We start from the raw sequence: 18,866 nt of genomic DNA on the forward strand, positions 1-18,866 counted from the left end.
TTTCGATTCTGTTTGCTTTATGTGATGGCACTAGGTGAGGGCTTCAAAACTTCTACACAGAATTTTGACCTTTGACTTCTTTGACCTTTGACCTTGATTTTTTGACCTATAGTGTACATTTTGCTACAAAATGCTACTCCTTCGCCATTTCTAACCCGATTTCGATTCCGTTTGCTTTATGTGATGGCACTAGGTGAGGGCTTCAAAACTTCTACACAGAATTTTGACCTTTGACTTCTTTGACCTTTGACCTTGATTTTTGACCTGTATTGTACATTTTGCTACAAAATGCTACTCCTTCGCCATTTCTAACCCGATTTCGATTCCGTTTGCTTTATGTGATGGCACTAGGTGAGGGCTTCAAAACTTCTACACAGAATTTTGACCTTTGACTTCTTTGACCTTTGACCTTGATTTTTTGACCTATATTGTACATTTTGCTACAAAATGCTACTCCTTCGCCATTTCTAACCCGATTTCGATTCCGTTTGCTTTATGTGATGGCACTAGGTGAGGGCTTCAACACTTCTACACAGAATTTTGACCTTTGACTTCTTTGACTTTTGACCTTGATTTTTTGACCTGTATTGTACATTTTGCTACAAAATGCTACTCCTTCGCCATTTCTAACCCGATTTCGATTCCGTTTGCTTTATGTGATGGCACTAGGTGAGGGCTTCAAAACTTCCACACAGAATTTTGACCTTTGACTTCTTTGACCTTTGACCTTGATTTTTTACCCATATTGTACATTGGCTACAAAATGCTACTCCTTCGCCATTTCTAACCGGATTTCGATTCCGTTTGCTTTATGTGATGGCACTAGGTGAGGGCTTCAAAACTTCTACACAGAATTTTGACCTTTGACTTCTTTGACCTTTGACCTTGATTTTTTGACCTATATTGTACATTTTGCTACAAAATGCTACTCCTTCGCCATTTCTAACCCGATTTCGATTCCGTTTGCTTTATGTCATGGCACTAGGTGAGGGCTTCAACACTTCTACACAGAATTTTGACCTTTGACTTCTTTGACTTTTGACCTTGATTTTTTGACCTGTATTGTACATTTTGCTACAAAATGCTACTCCTTCGCCATTTCTAACCCGATTTCGATTCCGTTTGCTTTATGTGATGGCACTAGGTGAGGGCTTCAAAACTTCTACACAGAATTTTGACCTTTGACCTTGATTTTTTACCCATATTGTACATTGGCTACAAAATGCTACTCCTTCGCCATTTCTAACCGGATTTCGATTCCGTTTGCTTTATGTGATGGCACTAGGTGAGGGCTTCAAAACTTCTACACAGAATTTTGACCTTTGACTTCTTTGACCTTTGACCTTGATCTTTTGACCTATATAGTACATTTTGATACTAAATGCTACTTCCGGCGGGGACATATTTTACGCACCGCGTAATTTCTACTCTTCCTTGTATTTGAATGCAGCGTATGTCAGTGGATATTGTATGGAATATGCAGAATATAATTAGTTACAAGCAACCCCAGTACATCCGTATCAGCCACTGTGATTATTGGTCAAGAGTTAACAATAGATCAACGGGTAGTTGCCTCACGGGTCGAATTCACAAAAAAATGGGCATGAGATAAAATGTTATGCCTTAAGTGCGGTAGTTTTAACATACATGCCCATCTGCAAGGTAAACCAAAGCATTCAGAATATTCCCATTTCCACCACCCCTTGGTTCGAGTCTGAAGCAATGGGACATGATTTGGGAAAATTTTGTACAGTCATGATGAAATCTTGTCTTCACCATGCTTGATGTGAGATCTCATTTATCATTACATTGCAAATTATTATTTTTTTTTCAAGGCAGCTTCTGAATTAATTGCCAAGCTTCTTCGTGTCTTTGTTAATGAAGAGGCCGATATGCGTGTGTATTGAATGGACAGAAAACACAACCGGGTCGGCGTGATTTGTTTCAGACTCACTTGACTCAGCATATTTCAGTCAAGTAGATGATTAATTCTGCATTGTGTTGTCAAAGTGAGTCTGCATACAAAACACATAACCATGTGGTGAGACCTCACGGAATACAACCCACGCACTTTTGTACACGAGTGTTCCAAAGACGTGCTACACTCGAGAAAACCTAAATCCAATTATAAATGTGCATTGAATGAAAGCAGCAATATAAGTAGAACACATCAGGGAAGTTTGAAGAAAATCAGACAGTCGATTCAAAGCTATACATTTTTGAAGTTATGGTGCTGTCATCACTTGATAAGAAGACTACTGCAGTTCGTGATGATGTGATGTATGGACAACAATATAAAGGAAACATGAAGAATATTCAACGTTTGTTCGCTTTTGACCTTGATTTTTGACCTGTATTGTACATTTTGCTACAAAATGCTACTCCTTCGCCATTTCTAACCCGATTTCGATTCCGTTTGCTTTATGTGATGGCACTAGGTGAGGGCTTCAAAACTTCTACACAGAATTTTGACCTTTGACTTCTTTGACCTTTGACCTTGATTTTTTGACCTATATTGTACATTTTGCTACAAAATGCTACTCCTTCGCCATTTCTAACCCGATTTCGATTCCGTTTGCTTTATGTGATGGCACTAGGTGAGGGCTTCAACACTTCTACACAGAATTTTGACCTTTGACTTCTTTGACCTTTGACCTTGATTTTTTGACCTGTATTGTACATTTTGCTACAAAATGCTACTCCTTCGCCATTTCTAACCCGATTTCGATTCCGTTTGCTTTATGTGATGGCACTAGGTGAGGGCTTCAAAACTTCCACACAGAATTTTGACCTTTGACTTCTTTGACCTTTGACCTTGATTTTTTTACCCATATTGTACATTGGCTACAAAATGCTACTCCTTCGCCATTTCTAACCGGATTTCGATTCCGTTTGCTTTATGTGATGGCACTAGGTGAGGGCTTCAAAACTTCTACACAGAATTTTGACCTTTGACTTCTTTGACCTTTGACCTTGATTTTTTGACCTATATTGTACATTTTGCTACAAAATGCTACTCCTTCGCCATTTCTAACCCGATTTCGATTCCGTTTGCTTTATGTGATGGCACTAGGTGAGGGCTTCAACACTTCTACACAGAATTTTGACCTTTGACTTCTTTGACTTTTGACCTTGATTTTTTGACCTGTATTGTACATTTTGCTACAAAATGCTACTCCTTCGCCATTTCTAACCCGATTTCGATTCCGTTTGCTTTATGTGATGGCACTAGGTGAGGGCTTCAAAACTTCTACACAGAATTTTGACCTTTGACTTCTTTGACCTTTGACCTTGATTTTTGACCTGTATTGTACATTTTGCTACAAAATGCTACTCCTTCGCCATTTCTAACCCGATTTCGATTCCGTTTGCTTTATGTGATGGCACTAGGTGAGGGCTTCAAAACTTCTACACAGAATTTTGACCTTTGACTTCTTTGACCTTTGACCTTGATTTTTTGACCTATATTGTACATTTTGCTACAAAATGCTACTCCTTCGCCATTTCTAACCCGATTTCGATTCCGTTTGCTTTATGTGATGGCACTAGGTGAGGGCTTCAACACTTCTACACAGAATTTTGACCTTTGACTTCTTTGACTTTTGACCTTGATTTTTTGACCTGTATTGTACATTTTGCTACAAAATGCTACTCATTCAAATTTATGAAGTTCTTCCGTCGTGATGTTTTCATTGCAACTGATTGACAAATTGCCCTACATCGACGTAAATAAGCACTGAATTGATCAGTGTTTTAGTAGTAGCCATGATAAAAAATCATGGGCGTACATACTCGAGCAGGATTCGAACCCACGACCTCCTGATCACCGGACAGGCGTCATCTCCACTAGACCACCGAGCTTTCGCCCGACAGCAAGTGTTGGTTCTAATCCTTATAGCATGCAGCGGGTACTGCTTTTGTTATTCAAATTTATGAAGTTCTTCCGTCGTGATGTTTTCATTGCAACTGATTGACAAATTGCCCTACATCGACGTAAATAAGCACTGAATTGATCAGTGTTTTAGTAGTAGCCATGATAAAAAATCATGGGCGTACATACTCGAGCAGGATTCGAACCCACGACCTCCTGATCACCGGACAGGCGTCATCTCCACTAGACCACCGAGCTTTCGCCCGACAGCAAGTGTTGGTTCTAATCCTTATAGCATGCAGCGGGTACTGCTTTTGTTATTCAAATTTATGAAGTTCTTCCGTCGTGATGTTTTCATTGCAACTGATTGACAAATTGCCCTACATCGACGTAAATAAGCACTGAATTGATCAGTGTTTTAGTAGTAGCCATGATAAAAAATCATGGGCGTACATACTCGAGCAGGATTCGAACCCACGACCTCCTGATCACCGGACAGGCGTCATCTCCACTAGACCACCGAGCTTTCGCCCGACAGCAAGTGTTGGTTCTAATCCTTATAGCATGCAGCGGGTACTGCTTTTGTTATTCAAATTTATGAAGTTCTTCCGTCGTGATGTTTTCATTGCAACTGATTGACAAATTGCCCTACATCGACGTAAATAAGCACTGAATTGATCAGTGTTTTAGTAGTAGCCATGATAAAAAATCATGGGCGTACATACTCGAGCAGGATGTAGGGCAATTTGTCAATCAGTTGCAATGAAAACATCACGACGGAAGAACTTCATAAATTTGAATAACAAAAGCAGTACCCGCTGCATGCTATAAGGATTAGAACCAACACTTGCTGTCGGGCGAAAGCTCGGTGGTCTAGTGGAGATGACGCCTGTCCGGTGATCAGGAGGTCGTGGGTTCGAATCCTGCTCGAGTATGTACGCCCATGATTTTTTATCATGGCTACTACTAAAACACTGATCAATTCAGTGCTTATTTACGTCGATGTAGGGCAATTTGTCAATCAGTTGCAAAAAAAATGCTACTCCTTCGCCATTTCTAACCCGATTTCGATTCCGTTTGCTTTATGTGATGGCACTAGGTGAGGGCTTCAAAACTTCCACACAGAATTTTGACCTTTGACTTCTTTGACCTTTGACCTTGATTTTTTACCCATATTGTACATTGGCTACAAAATGCTACTCCTTCGCCATTTCTAACCGGATTTCGATTCCGTTTGCTTTATGTGATGGCACTAGGTGAGGGCTTCAAAACTTCTACACAGAATTTTGACCTTTGACTTCTTTGACCTTTGACCTTGATTTTTTGACCTATATTGTACATTTTGCTACAAAATGCTACTCCTTCGCCATTTCTAACCCGATTTCGATTCCGTTTGCTTTATGTGATGGCACTAGGTGAGGGCTTCAACACTTCTACACAGAATTTTGACCTTTGACTTCTTTGACTTTTGACCTTGATTTTTTGACCTGTATTGTACATTTTGCTACAAAATGCTACTCCTTCGCCATTTCTAACCCGATTTCGATTCCGTTTGCTTTATGTGATGGCACTAGGTGAGGGCTTCAAAACTTCTACACAGAATTTTGACCTTTGACCTTGATTTTTTACCCATATTGTACATTGGCTACAAAATGCTACTCCTTCGCCATTTCTAACCGGATTTCGATTCCGTTTGCTTTATGTGATGGCACTAGGTGAGGGCTTCAAAACTTCTACACAGAATTTTGACCTTTGACTTCTTTGACCTTTGACCTTGATCTTTTGACCTATATAGTACATTTTGATACTAAATGCTACTTCCGGCGGGGACATATTTTACGCACCGCGTAATTTCTACTCTTCCTTGTATTTGAATGCAGCGTATGTCAGTGGATATTGTATGGAATATGCAGAATATAATTAGTTACAAGCAACCCCAGTACATCCGTATCAGCCACTGTGATTATTGGTCAAGAGTTAACAATAGATCAACGGGTAGTTGCCTCACGGGTCGAATTCACAAAAAAATGGGCATGAGATAAAATGTTATGCCTTAAGTGCGGTAGTTTTAACATACATGCCCATCTGCAAGGTAAACCAAAGCATTCAGAATATTCCCATTTCCACCACCCCTTGGTTCGAGTCTGAAGCAATGGGACATGATTTGGGAAAATTTTGTACAGTCATGATGAAATCTTGTCTTCACCATGCTTGATGTGAGATCTCATTTATCATTACATTGCAAATTATTATTTTTTTTTTCAAGGCAGCTTCTGAATTAATTGCCAAGCTTCTTCGTGTCTTTGTTAATGAAGAGGCCGATATGCGTGTGTATTGAATGGACAGAAAACACAACCGGGTCGGCGTGATTTGTTTCAGACTCACTTGACTCAGCATATTTCAGTCAAGTAGATGATTAATTCTGCATTGTGTTGTCAAAGTGAGTCTGCATACAAAACACATAACCATGTGGTGAGACCTCACGGAATACAACCCACGCACTTTTGTACACGAGTGTTCCAAAGACGTGCTACACTCGAGAAAACCTAAATCCAATTATAAATGTGCATTGAATGAAAGCAGCAATATAAGTAGAACACATCAGGGAAGTTTGAAGAAAATCAGACAGTCGATTCAAAGCTATACATTTTTGAAGTTATGGTGCTGTCATCACTTGATAAGAAGACTACTGCAGTTCGTGATGATGTGATGTATGGACAACAATATAAAGGAAACATGAAGAATATTCAACGTTTGTTCGCTTTTGACCTTGATTTTTGACCTGTATTGTACATTTTGCTACAAAATGCTACTCCTTCGCCATTTCTAACCCGATTTCGATTCCGTTTGCTTTATGTGATGGCACTAGGTGAGGGCTTCAAAACTTCTACACAGAATTTTGACCTTTGACTTCTTTGACCTTTGACCTTGATTTTTTGACCTATATTGTACATTTTGCTACAAAATGCTACTCCTTCGCCATTTCTAACCCGATTTCGATTCCGTTTGCTTTATGTCATGGCACTAGGTGAGGGCTTCAACACTTCTACACAGAATTTTGACCTTTGACTTCTTTGACCTTTGACCTTGATTTTTTGACCTGTATTGTACATTTTGCTACAAAATGCTACTCCTTCGCCATTTCTAACCCGATTTCGATTCCGTTTGCTTTATGTGATGGCACTAGGTGAGGGCTTCAAAACTTCCACACAGAATTTTGACCTTTGACTTCTTTGACCTTTGACCTTGATTTTTTGACCTATATTGTACATTTTGCTACAAAATGCTACTCCTTCGCCATTTCTAACCCGATTTCGATTCCGTTTGCTTTATGTGATGGCACTAGGTGAGGGCTTCAACACTTCTACACAGAATTTTGACCTTTGACTTCTTTGACTTTTGACCTTGATTTTTTGACCTGTATTGTACATTTTGCTACAAAATGCTACTCCTTCGCCATTTCTAACCCGATTTCGATTCCGTTTGCTTTATGTGATGGCACTAGGTGAGGGCTTCAAAACTTCTACACAGAATTTTGACCTTTGACTTCTTTGACCTTTGACCTTGATTTTTTACCCATATTGTACATTGGCTACAAAATGCTACTCCTTCGCCATTTCTAACCGGATTTCGATTCCGTTTGCTTTATGTGATGGCACTAGGTGAGGGCTTCAAAACTTCTACACAGAATTTTGACCTTTGACTTCTTTGACCTTTGACCTTGATTTTTTGACCTATATTGTACATTTTGCTACAAAATGCTACTCCTTCGCCATTTCTAACCCGATTTCGATTCCGTTTGCTTTATGTGATGGCACTAGGTGAGGGCTTCAACACTTCTACACAGAATTTTGACCTTTGACTTCTTTGACTTTTGACCTTGATTTTTTGACCTGTATTGTACATTTTGCTACAAAATGCTACTCCTTCGCCATTTCTAACCCGATTTCGATTCCGTTTGCTTTATGTGATGGCACTAGGTGAGGGCTTCAAAACTTCTACACAGAATTTTGACCTTTGACCTTGATTTTTTACCCATATTGTACATTGGCTACAAAATGCTACTCCTTCGCCATTTCTAACCGGATTTCGATTCCGTTTGCTTTATGTGATGGCACTAGGTGAGGGCTTCAAAACTTCTACACAGAATTTTGACCTTTGACTTCTTTGACCTTTGACCTTGATCTTTTGACCTATATAGTACATTTTGATACTAAATGCTACTTCCGGCGGGGACATATTTTACGCACCGCGTAATTTCTACTCTTCCTTGTATTTGAATGCAGCGTATGTCAGTGGATATTGTATGGAATATGCAGAATATAATTAGTTACAAGCAACCCCAGTACATCCGTATCAGCCACTGTGATTATTGGTCAAGAGTTAACAATAGATCAACGGGTAGTTGCCTCACGGGTCGAATTCACAAAAAAATGGGCATGAGATAAAATGTTATGCCTTAAGTGCGGTAGTTTTAACATACATGCCCATCTGCAAGGTAAACCAAAGCATTCAGAATATTCCCATTTCCACCACCCCTTGGTTCGAGTCTGAAGCAATGGGACATGATTTGGGAAAATTTTGTACAGTCATGATGAAATCTTGTCTTCACCATGCTTGATGTGAGATCTCATTTATCATTACATTGCAAATTATTTTTTTTTTTTCAAGGCAGCTTCTGAATTAATTGCCAAGCTTCTTCGTGTCTTTGTTAATGAAGAGGCCGATATGCGTGTGTATTGAATGGACAGAAAACACAACCGGGTCGGCGTGATTTGTTTCAGACTCACTTGACTCAGCATATTTCAGTCAAGTAGATGATTAATTCTGCATTGTGTTGTCAAAGTGAGTCTGCATACAAAACACATAACCATGTGGTGAGACCTCACGGAATACAACCCACGCACTTTTGTACACGAGTGTTCCAAAGACGTGCTACACTCGAGAAAACCTAAATCCAATTATAAATGTGCATTGAATGAAAGCAGCAATATAAGTAGAACACATCAGGGAAGTTTGAAGAAAATCAGACAGTCGATTCAAAGCTATACATTTTTGAAGTTATGGTGCTGTCATCACTTGATAAGAAGACTACTGCAGTTCGTGATGATGTGATGTATGGACAACAATATAAAGGAAACATGAAGAATATTCAACGTTTGTTCGCTTTTCTAGCATAATGAAAGAGCACTTGACTTGTCTTTTTCAGAGAGCAGGGGAAATAGTACCACTCTTACTATATGTCAGTAACAAGTCAATGGAATGTGTACTTTTTATGAAAAATGTCATTTTGCGGAAATTCCTCGTATTTTCTATATATTGTTGTCCAGTCTTCTTATCCAGCAATGACGGCACCGAAACTAACACATTTGAATCGATCATCAGATTTCCTCAAACTTTCCTGATGCGTTATGCTAATATTGTTGCTTTCACTCAATCCTTAGGTATACTTGGGTTTCATTCCCCTGTAATGTTGATGCCCCCCCCCCCCCCCCCCACTGAGGTTGCCAAGGAAACATGTGACATGTCACCATGCAAGCCGGAGAGAGATTCTGAGTATTGATTTTTCTGATTGGGAATATTTTTAGTTCTCCCAACTCTATTACATGCAACATATTCCATGATACACAATTCCTCCTTGTATGTTGCTGCCAAAATCTACCACAGAAATGATAAGAAAGTTTGCAAACCCAATTGATAACCCAGTATTGAAAAATAGCAGTGCATATGCAGTTGAGTGTGCGTGAATAAGGCTATTCAGTATCATAGCAACATGCATCCAGAAAAAAAAGGCAAGAGTTTTATATTCTAAAATGATCAAGTTGTGGTGAAAATATCCAAGGTCAGATTTTTAAACAAATGGCACTTTTTGGTTTTATCACAGATTTCCTCATCCAACAGTTTTTTTTTTCTCCATCCAAACTTGAATGTCTGCAACTATATTAAGGCAGTTTGATTATGGGTTACACATAATTTGTGAAAGCCTTGTTTTTTTTTTTTTTTTTCTTGTGAACTTTTCTACTTAACTGATATTTGCAGTAACAAAGTCACACTGAAATATATTTTACCTAATTGTCCCCGCCGAACGAGTTCGAGCAGGGGACTATGAAACGGGCTCCGTACGTGTGTGTGTCCGTCCGTCCGTCCGTCCGTCCGTCCGTCCGTCCGTCCGTGTGTCCGTGTGTGCGTCCGTGTGTGATCAAAATCTTCAATTTGCTACTTCTCTGTCATTTATGAGCCAATTTTGATTCTGTTTGCTTTATATGATAGCACTACATGGGAGCTTTGAAACTTCTACACAGAATTTCAGTCGTGACCTTTGACCTTGACCTTTGACCTATATTGTACATTTTGCTACAAAATGCTACTCCTTCGCCATTTCTAACCCGATTTCGATTCCGTTTGCTTTATGTGATGGCACTAGGTGAGGGCTACAAAACTTCTACACAGAATTTTGACCTTTGACTTCTTTGACCTTTGACCTTGATTTTTTGACCTATATTGTACATTTTGCTACAAAATGCTACTCCTTCGCCATTTCTAACCCGATTTCGATTCCGTTTGCTTTATGTGATGGCACTAGGTGAGGGCTTCAAAAAACTTCTACACAGAATTTTGACCTTTGACTTCTTTGACCTTTGACCTTGATTTTTGACCTGTATTGTACATTTTGCTACAAAATGCTACTCCTTCGCCATTTCTAACCCGATTTCGATTCCGTTTGCTTTATGTGATGGCACTAGGTGAGGGCTTCAAAACTTCTACACAGAATTTTGACCTTTGACTTCTTTGACCTTTGACCTTGATTTTTTGACCTATATTGTACATTTTGCTACAAAATGCTACTCCTTCGCCATTTCTAACCCGATTTCGATTCCGTTTACTTTATGTGATGGCACTAGGTGAGGGCTTCAAAACTTCTACACAGAATTTTGACCTTTGACTTCTTTGACCTTTGACCTTGATTTTTTGACCTATATTGTACATTGGCTACAAAATGCTACTCCTTCGCCATTTCTAACCGGATTTCGATTCCGTTTGCTTTATGTGATGGCACTAGGTGAGGGCTTCAAAACTTCTACACAGAATTTTGACCTTTGACTTCTTTGACCTTTGACCTTGATTTTTTGACCTATATTGTACATTTTGCTACAAAATGCTACTCCTTCGCCATTTCTAACCCGATTTCGATTCCGTTTGCTTTATGTCATGGCACTAGGTGAGGGCTTCAACACTTCTACACAGAATTTTGACCTTTGACTTCTTTGACTTTTGACCTTGATTTTTTGACCTGTATTGTACATTTTGCTACAAAATGCTACTCCTTCGCCATTTCTAACCCGATTTCGATTCCGTTTGCTTTATGTGATGGCACTAGGTGAGGGCTTCAAAACTTCTACACAGAATTTTGACCTTTGACTTCTTTGACCTTTGACCTTGATTTTTTACCCATATTGTACATTGGCTACAAAATGCTACTCCTTCGCCATTTCTAACCGGATTTCGATTCCGTTTGCTTTATGTGATGGCACTAGGTGAGGGCTTCAAAACTTCTACACAGAATTTTGACCTTTGACTTCTTTGACCTTTGACCTTGATCTTTTGACCTATATAGTACATTTTGATACTAAATGCTACTTCCGGCGGGGACATATTTTACGCACCGCGTAATTTCTACTCTTCCTTGTATTTGAATGCAGCGTATGTCAGTGGATATTGTATGGAATATGCAGAATATAATTAGTTACAAGCAACCCCAGTACATCCGTATCAGCCACTGTGATTATTGGTCAAGAGTTAACAATAGATCAACGGGTAGTTGCCTCACGGGTCGAATTCACAAAAAAATGGGCATGAGATAAAATGTTATGCCTTAAGTGCGGTAGTTTTAACATACATGCCCATCTGCAAGGTAAACCAAAGCATTCAGAATATTCCCATTTCCACCACCCCTTGGTTCGAGTCTGAAGCAATGGGACATGATTTGGGAAAATTTTGTACAGTCATGATGAAATCTTGTCTTCACCATGCTTGATGTGAGATCTCATTTATCATTACATTGCAAATTATTTTTTTTTTCTTCAAGGCAGCTTCTGAATTAATTGCCAAGCTTCTTCGTCTTGCCATTAGTTTACATTGACCGTTTGAATATGTGTTTGTTGGCCCAGTTCCATCGAGTGGCCCGTCCCTCCTGAAGCTAAGCTCAAGTGGACAAGGATGCGAGGATCGGGACAAGAGAAACGTTACCCTCACTATCCAGGTAGGAGCCGAGTACAGTAGTTACCAGTCAATTACCGAGGGGAAAAAAGGAAGCAACAGCACACAAAAAAGTCTGTGCATTCCTTCATGACTGTACTGGACACAGATCCTCATAGAAACCAAAATCATTTCTGTGTGATCAGCTCACCACTTTTAGTTTCAGTCTGCAGTTTAGAGATTGTTTAGTGGTATCGTTGGCCTTGAAACTTTCCAGTTATGATCAGGCATCTTGTGAAAGGCGGCTATTCACGACTAGATCCTCTCTTGGACTGCATAACAGCTGGTGAGGTGAGGGGGAAGGAAGCCACTGTTAATGTCCCTGTCGCGGGCCAGAAATGCCACTTTCATACAATTTGCCACATTTCCAGGTCTTGTCAATATTGTGCAGCTAACTCCGATGTATTTGAAATCCGTTTTAAGATGCTGGATTGATGGAAAGGCGTCTTTGCCAAAGTGACCAATTCTTTCAGAAATGATACCTGTCCTATCTAGTTGAGGCAGTCATCTAGTAGGCCTACATTACTAACATTGAAAGAGCTTCTCATGTGTGCATAGTGTCTTTGAAGTGTTTCGAATGCACCTCTCAGAGATTCCAATTGTTACTTCTTTGCACTATTTTGTTTTTGTTTTTTGTTTTTTGGTCAAAAATACTGCAGGTTTTTTGAAAAATACTGTTTTCCCCAAATTGTCTTACCACTCATGTCTATGGCAGGAAAAGTAAAAATACTGCTTTTCCACCAGAAATACTCCTTTTGAAATTTGTTTGTTTGTTTGTTTGTTTGTCTGTGTGCAAAATAACTCAAAAATTGTTAACAGATTTGGATGAAACTTGCAGGAAAGGTTAAGAATTACACAAGGAACAGATTATCAAAGAAGAAATCCATCTTAAAGTATTAATGAACTTCAAAAGAAAGAGAAAAATATTCCCTACAGAATGATACAGAAATGACAAAAATCGGATGAGAAAGAAGGAAGATATGACATTTTGAAATTATATTTTTTTTGGAACATTTCTTGACCAGTCCTTATTTTTTTTTTTGGTCATTTTTGTATCATTCTGAAGGGAATATTTTTCTCTTTCTTTTGAAGTTTTTTTTTTTCTTGGTGGATTTCCTCTTAAAATTTTGGTTGTAATCTGAGAATTTTTATGGATTTTATAAAGGATTTTTGATATTTTGGTAGGGAGGGTCAATGAACTTGGGAGTTCAAGCTGCGCAGTCTTTTTTTTAAGGTTTGTATACACACACTGAAGTGCATGCTCTGCTCAGGTGAGGCGAAGCTGGAAGCCTGATGACGTATAAAAACAAATGGCTTCTATATTGGAAAATCAGAGATTTTCAGCATGCATATTGTATGTACAATGAGTGGAAGTCACTGATCTCACTTTGGAGAACAAGATCAGTGATGGAAATGAGCTGCTTGATGGAGGTCTGCACTGTCAGAGTGCTTCTCTAGTTTGGTATATTCACCAGTACTGTTGCTCTTGAACAAAGTGTAATAGTGATGATAGTAATGGTAATAGTGATATCAGCCCTACCACAACTTCCTCCCTAGTAAGAGTACCAGTAGTACCATCAGTACCATCACTGGTACTGCTACTCCAGAGGGGTACTCTTTTAAAACAGAAATCCCAAAGGTACTTTTTTTTTTTGTGGCATAAAACTTTCGCCAATTGCCACCGGCAGTCAATACATTGTGTAAACAAACTTTTTTGTGTGCATTTTGCTTTCAGGAATCTTGGCTCCTTGCAAAATTTGTGAAAATTTCATTCATGCCAAAAATTTGTGGTTTTTCAGTAGTACAAATCAATTCCAGAATTGAAATTAAGTTTGTGGACAAGAATGAGTGTGAAATAGGCATCTATTATTTTCATTTTATTTGCAGTTGCAGTACAGCAATATTTGGTATACTTGATCTTCAATTTGTTGTGACTTTTGCATCATATGTTACAATGAAAGTGCTTGTTCTAACTTCTCTCTGTCTCTGTCCATTCTATAGCCACCTGAATCAGAAGATCATAATGGTATCCTCACCTTCTACGAGATCCGCTACTGCCCTATGCCAGTCCAGGGTGGTAGGAACTGGACCCCTGTGGTCCTACCGATTCCGTCCCCAGTCCCGCCGTTGACCGAAGTGGTCCTTGCCAATCTGTCCCGATGGGATTCCTACGAGGTCATGGTCTACGCCAACAACTCCAAGGGCGGCGCCCCGAGCTCTGTGCACACTGTTGATCCGCTCAAGCCCAGTAAGCAAAGATAAGCCCATAGAGATCCACTGGCCGTGATATGGGCTATAAAGCATGATATTATTAGTATCAGTATTATTATTGTGATTATTATTGTTATAGAAATAATGCTAATCATAACAATAGTAATCATGATAATGATGATGATAATGATGATTATCATTATCATGAAAGGAAAAAAATGATAGAAAGATAGGGGATTTTAAATAATACTCAAATGGTAAGTGGTTTGTCCATTTTTCAGTGTTGGGCTCTATCAAGGCCCACCTACATCAGCCAAGGCACTATTAAATGAGAAGCATTGATTGCGGGGGGAATGAGCTAAAGCCCCCAAATTAGGGAGTCTTTATAAATCTTCTCTAGAACCAAAAGTGACAGAGCTAAGTTGATATGATGAGTAAACTAGATCCCATCAATCCCATCAAAATCCCCACACAGTGAATAGTGAGCCTTGTGGGTTTCACTAGACACTTAACTTATTTTTTAATTTCTCGTTTTTTCTTGTAATCTACATTAGAGTCACAATATACAGTAAAACTTGACTAGAATGGCCATTGAAGGAGAGTTACCAACAAAGTTATAGTAACTGGTTACTCTGTTCAGTACCTCCAGTAAGTTGTCATGTACAGTTGTTTATTCAGTGGAAACCAAATTTATGGTTGCTGGTCGTGTTAGGCAGGTGGTTGCTATACGCCAGTTTGTAACTACACATTTTTGTGGTTGGTATGGACAGGTGGTCATTATGAACAGGTGGTGGCTTGAGCAGGTTTAACTGTACATGTACATTGAGATTACACATGCATCAAACTGTGTGGCTACGTGATTTTTGTCTCTTCCAGAGGAGGGTGCCGCCGATTCTCGCCCGGCCAATAAATCCACGCATGAAATCTCACCCAATTTGTGGCTATTGGAGTGGCTGCCCCCATGGTCCCAGGATACCCGAGACTGCATCATGAACTACGCAGTGCAGGTGGACAATCGGCATGTCGCCACGGTGAACACATCTTCCTACCGTCTGGACCTGGATGAGATGGGTACCAGCGGAGACACAAATGTGAAGATTAATGCCATGATCTACAATGGAACTGGCCCTTTTGTCAAAGGGACCCCGTTGGAAATATCCATCGGTAAGACATTTGTCTCTCTCTTTTCTCTGTTTTCATTCCAAAACATTTCTTTTCAGTCTTTGGCCAAACCAGATTTTCCTGGCGACTGGGATTTTCCTGTTAAACCCGTTGAGGACAGGCTGATTTTGCTACAACAGGCATTTCCCATAGACACCTGCCCGAGTATACTTGGGACTCGTCTTCAATGGGTTAAAGAAGAAATGGACAAAGTGCTAAAAAACTTTTCTCTTCTGTGTAGAAAAATATCAATGTAATTATGACTGATAGCTTATTTCACAAATTTTTCATTTCAACTGATATTTTCGAAAATTAGCAACATGCCGAACTACAGCCCCAAATAACATCAATGCAATGTGTAACATGTCCAAGGTGAGAAGGTACTAACTGTGCTTCGTAGAAGGGGTTATCCTCATTTCTTTAAATTCCATTGCTGTGATTCTCGGTTTTGAATTTAACCACTCTCAAACTTGTCTCGCCAAGTCCAAATCATGAAATGTGCTGTGTTAGTGCATGGTTGACTTCATGAGCTAAACTCAGACATAGAGACTGTAAAGATTTGGAGACTGCATGCCATATTTTTTTTTGAATTCGAGCCGGTGGCCATTTTCGCGGCACGAAACTTTCATGAATTGCTGCCGGCATTCAATGCATTCATAGTGTAGACAAGATTTTCGCATGCATTTTAATTTCGCAAATCTTGGCACTCATGAAATTCGTGAAATAAAAGTTCATGCCAAAATTTCTGATGTTACAGCAGAAGTTTGGAAAAAAAAAGGCCTAAAGCTTGTTGAAGCCTAAAGCTTGTCGAAGCAGGTTTATGCCTTATCATTAACTTCACTCCTATACATCATACAGTGGCACCACCTGTTCACACCTCTCTGTCCTCCCCACTATCTCACACCCCCTCCACCCAAGAATCCGATGAGGCTGGAGCCCCCAAGATCAGCACCATCACCATGAGTGTGGTCATTGCGGTGCTGGTGGTGCTGGCAGTCATCTTTGCCGTGGTGTTCCACCACTATGGGCCCCGGGTGACAGAGTCCTTCGACATGAGCAACAACCGGATCCTGGTAAGGTCTTCGGACTGCAACCTGGCAGTGCGTAGCACACCGACGATTACTTCAGTGCGGGGGGAGTTTAGGCCCCCGTTTGTGCCCTGTAGACCGAGGAGAGGGCAATATGACCCCAAGAGTGTAATGAATAAAAAGTAGGAACTGAGATGGAAGCAAATGTGAGCAAAGTGAGGCGAACAACGTTATACAAAGTGTTCAAGTGTCATCTGAAAGTCCGTTGTCATTGACATCTGACTTTCACTAGCTTGATTTAAAATTTCAATGCTGTATGTCCAATACATGGAATAATGTCTCTGAATTTGGGTTTGCAAAGTAGATCAGGTTTGTCGTGATCCTTTTCAAAACCCATCAAGGATATCGTACTTATGTACTTAACTCCTGGGCAAGTACTGTTAGTCAAGTTCTTTTCTGTCGCTTTACTTTATTTACGTCTTGAACGGAGAATTAGGCTAGTACTCTTTTGGTGTGAAGCGTGCTCGAGAGAGCGCCCTCATTGTTCAGCTGACACACAACTGATGTCTTGTGAATTCTCCACGGGAAAGTACCACTGTAACTACTTACCGTATACAAGCCATGACTGTGTGGGGCAAACTGTGAATGTGTCTGTAAATGATTGACGAAACTGGGGCAGTAGCCAAGAGGAGTCGACTCACAAGTCAATCTTTGAGTTTCCGCACCTATAGAGATGTATTGTATAGACTTAAAGATTCATGATTTTTTTTTACTGAGGATCGGTAACAAAGACAGTATGTGGGCATGCAGTTCCAACAAAGTACAATTTGGCAGATCAAATATACAGAATTCACCCAAATTCGGTTTATTTGGGTTATTAACTTCGATAGTAATCATTAGACAAACAGGAACAGTGTTGAGGGAAATGAAGAAAAAGAAAAGGCTGCTCATAAACCATATCATAAGAATATATGTGTGTGTGTTTACTCCTTGTTTTATTAACAGACCAATGGAACCATGTGAAATTGCTTTGTGTTTGCAGAAATCTGCAAAGACCATGGGAGAACAACATCCCAAAGCACCTCCAGAAAAGGAAGAATTTGATGTGCTCCTCCATCTCCCACCTCCTCATCACCCAGAGAGTGGGGACGAGGTGGAAGAAACGTCTCTCATCACAACCAACGCCTCGCCCCCGATCACCACGCAGGCAACCTCGCAGCCTCCTACCCCGCTCGAGACGTCACCTGCCTCAAGTAGGCCATCTAATAGGTCCAACAGCTCTGCTGGAGACAGCGGCGTTCCCATGGAAACGGAGAGGGGAGAAACCTCATCCGACGAGGAGGGCCACGGTACGGCCTTCGCCCCTCTCTTGACCCGAGAGGACTCCAGGATGAGCTGCAGTGAGGACAGTCTCATCTCCAGTCCGGCACCCTCGTCCGGCTCCTCTGGCTACGTCAGTTACCCACCTCTCAACTGGGCAAGCCTGGCTTCCCGGGTGAAAGAAAGCAGTCCGTACTTTTCCCACAGTGCCCTCAGCAACAACGTGTGTCCCGTCGTGGTTGACGTCACGCCCAGGTCAGAGACTGAAGTGGTGTTTGAGGGTGTTACCGTTGACAACTGCAAGGAGATGGAGACAGAAGCTGTCCAGGAGAGCCTGACTGTTGAAGCAGTGGGCAGGCAGCTGCAGCTGAAACTCCAGCCAGAGGATGGGACCAAGCTCTCTGCCGTTAGAGCCTGCAAGGCTCACTACTCGCCTGATTCAGAGGGAACCAACGTCAGCCTCTCCCCGTCCGACGCTGAGATGAGCGACGGCGTGGACAGCTACACCAAGCTGTCGCGCCCCAACACCCCACTCTCTCCAAGGAGTCAAGCCCAAACTGACCCGGAGCCCAAGCTTTGGGCAAAGGAGTGGGCTCGTTCGGCGCAAGAACTCCCGAAGCAAACTGGACTGTCCAACGTCGGCTGACCACACCCAGTATTGCAAATCAAGGAGGCAGAAAGAGTGCTCGTGTGTGATGTACATGATGTCGCATTCATCTCAACCAAAGTGTGCTAAAAGCAAGGGTTATTGGGTGCTTGCAGTTTAGCAGCCTTCAGTCATTCCTTGCTTCTTTTTCCTACTCGGATGTCATTTCATCACCCACAGAAGGGTGTTGGAAAGCTGCTGCAGAATTGAATGAAAAAAAAAGAAGTAGAAACAAAAATTGAGACAGCAAACTGATCTCACAGCAGGTGATAATCTGGGTAAGGTGAAATCATTTTTTGACTGTTGCTACACTACTCAGGTAATAATCATGACAGACAATCCATTATATTTCAGTTTGTTGTATGTGCATATG

At 40.6% G+C, this 18,866-nt stretch overlaps 1 protein-coding gene across 1 annotated transcript; it reads left to right on the top strand.

The window, feature by feature from the left end:
• Positions 1-9,644: 9,644 nt before the first annotated feature.
• LOC139719233 (uncharacterized) lies at positions 9,645-18,493 on the top strand. Its single transcript, XM_071630663.1, has 6 exons — positions 9,645-9,663; positions 12,040-12,131; positions 14,129-14,375; positions 15,215-15,502; positions 16,358-16,572; positions 17,570-18,493. The coding sequence occupies exons 1-6, from the start codon at positions 9,645-9,647 to the stop codon at positions 18,491-18,493; spliced, it is 1,785 nt and encodes a 594-aa protein (XP_071486764.1).
• The last annotated feature ends 373 nt before the right edge of the window (positions 18,494-18,866 follow it).

Source organism: Diadema antillarum, unplaced genomic scaffold (assembly GCF_040938485.1).
Source record: "Diadema antillarum isolate AM-2024a unplaced genomic scaffold, OU_Dant_1.0 scf00000107, whole genome shotgun sequence".
Lineage (NCBI taxonomy): Eukaryota > Metazoa > Echinodermata > Echinoidea > Diadematoida > Diadematidae > Diadema > Diadema antillarum.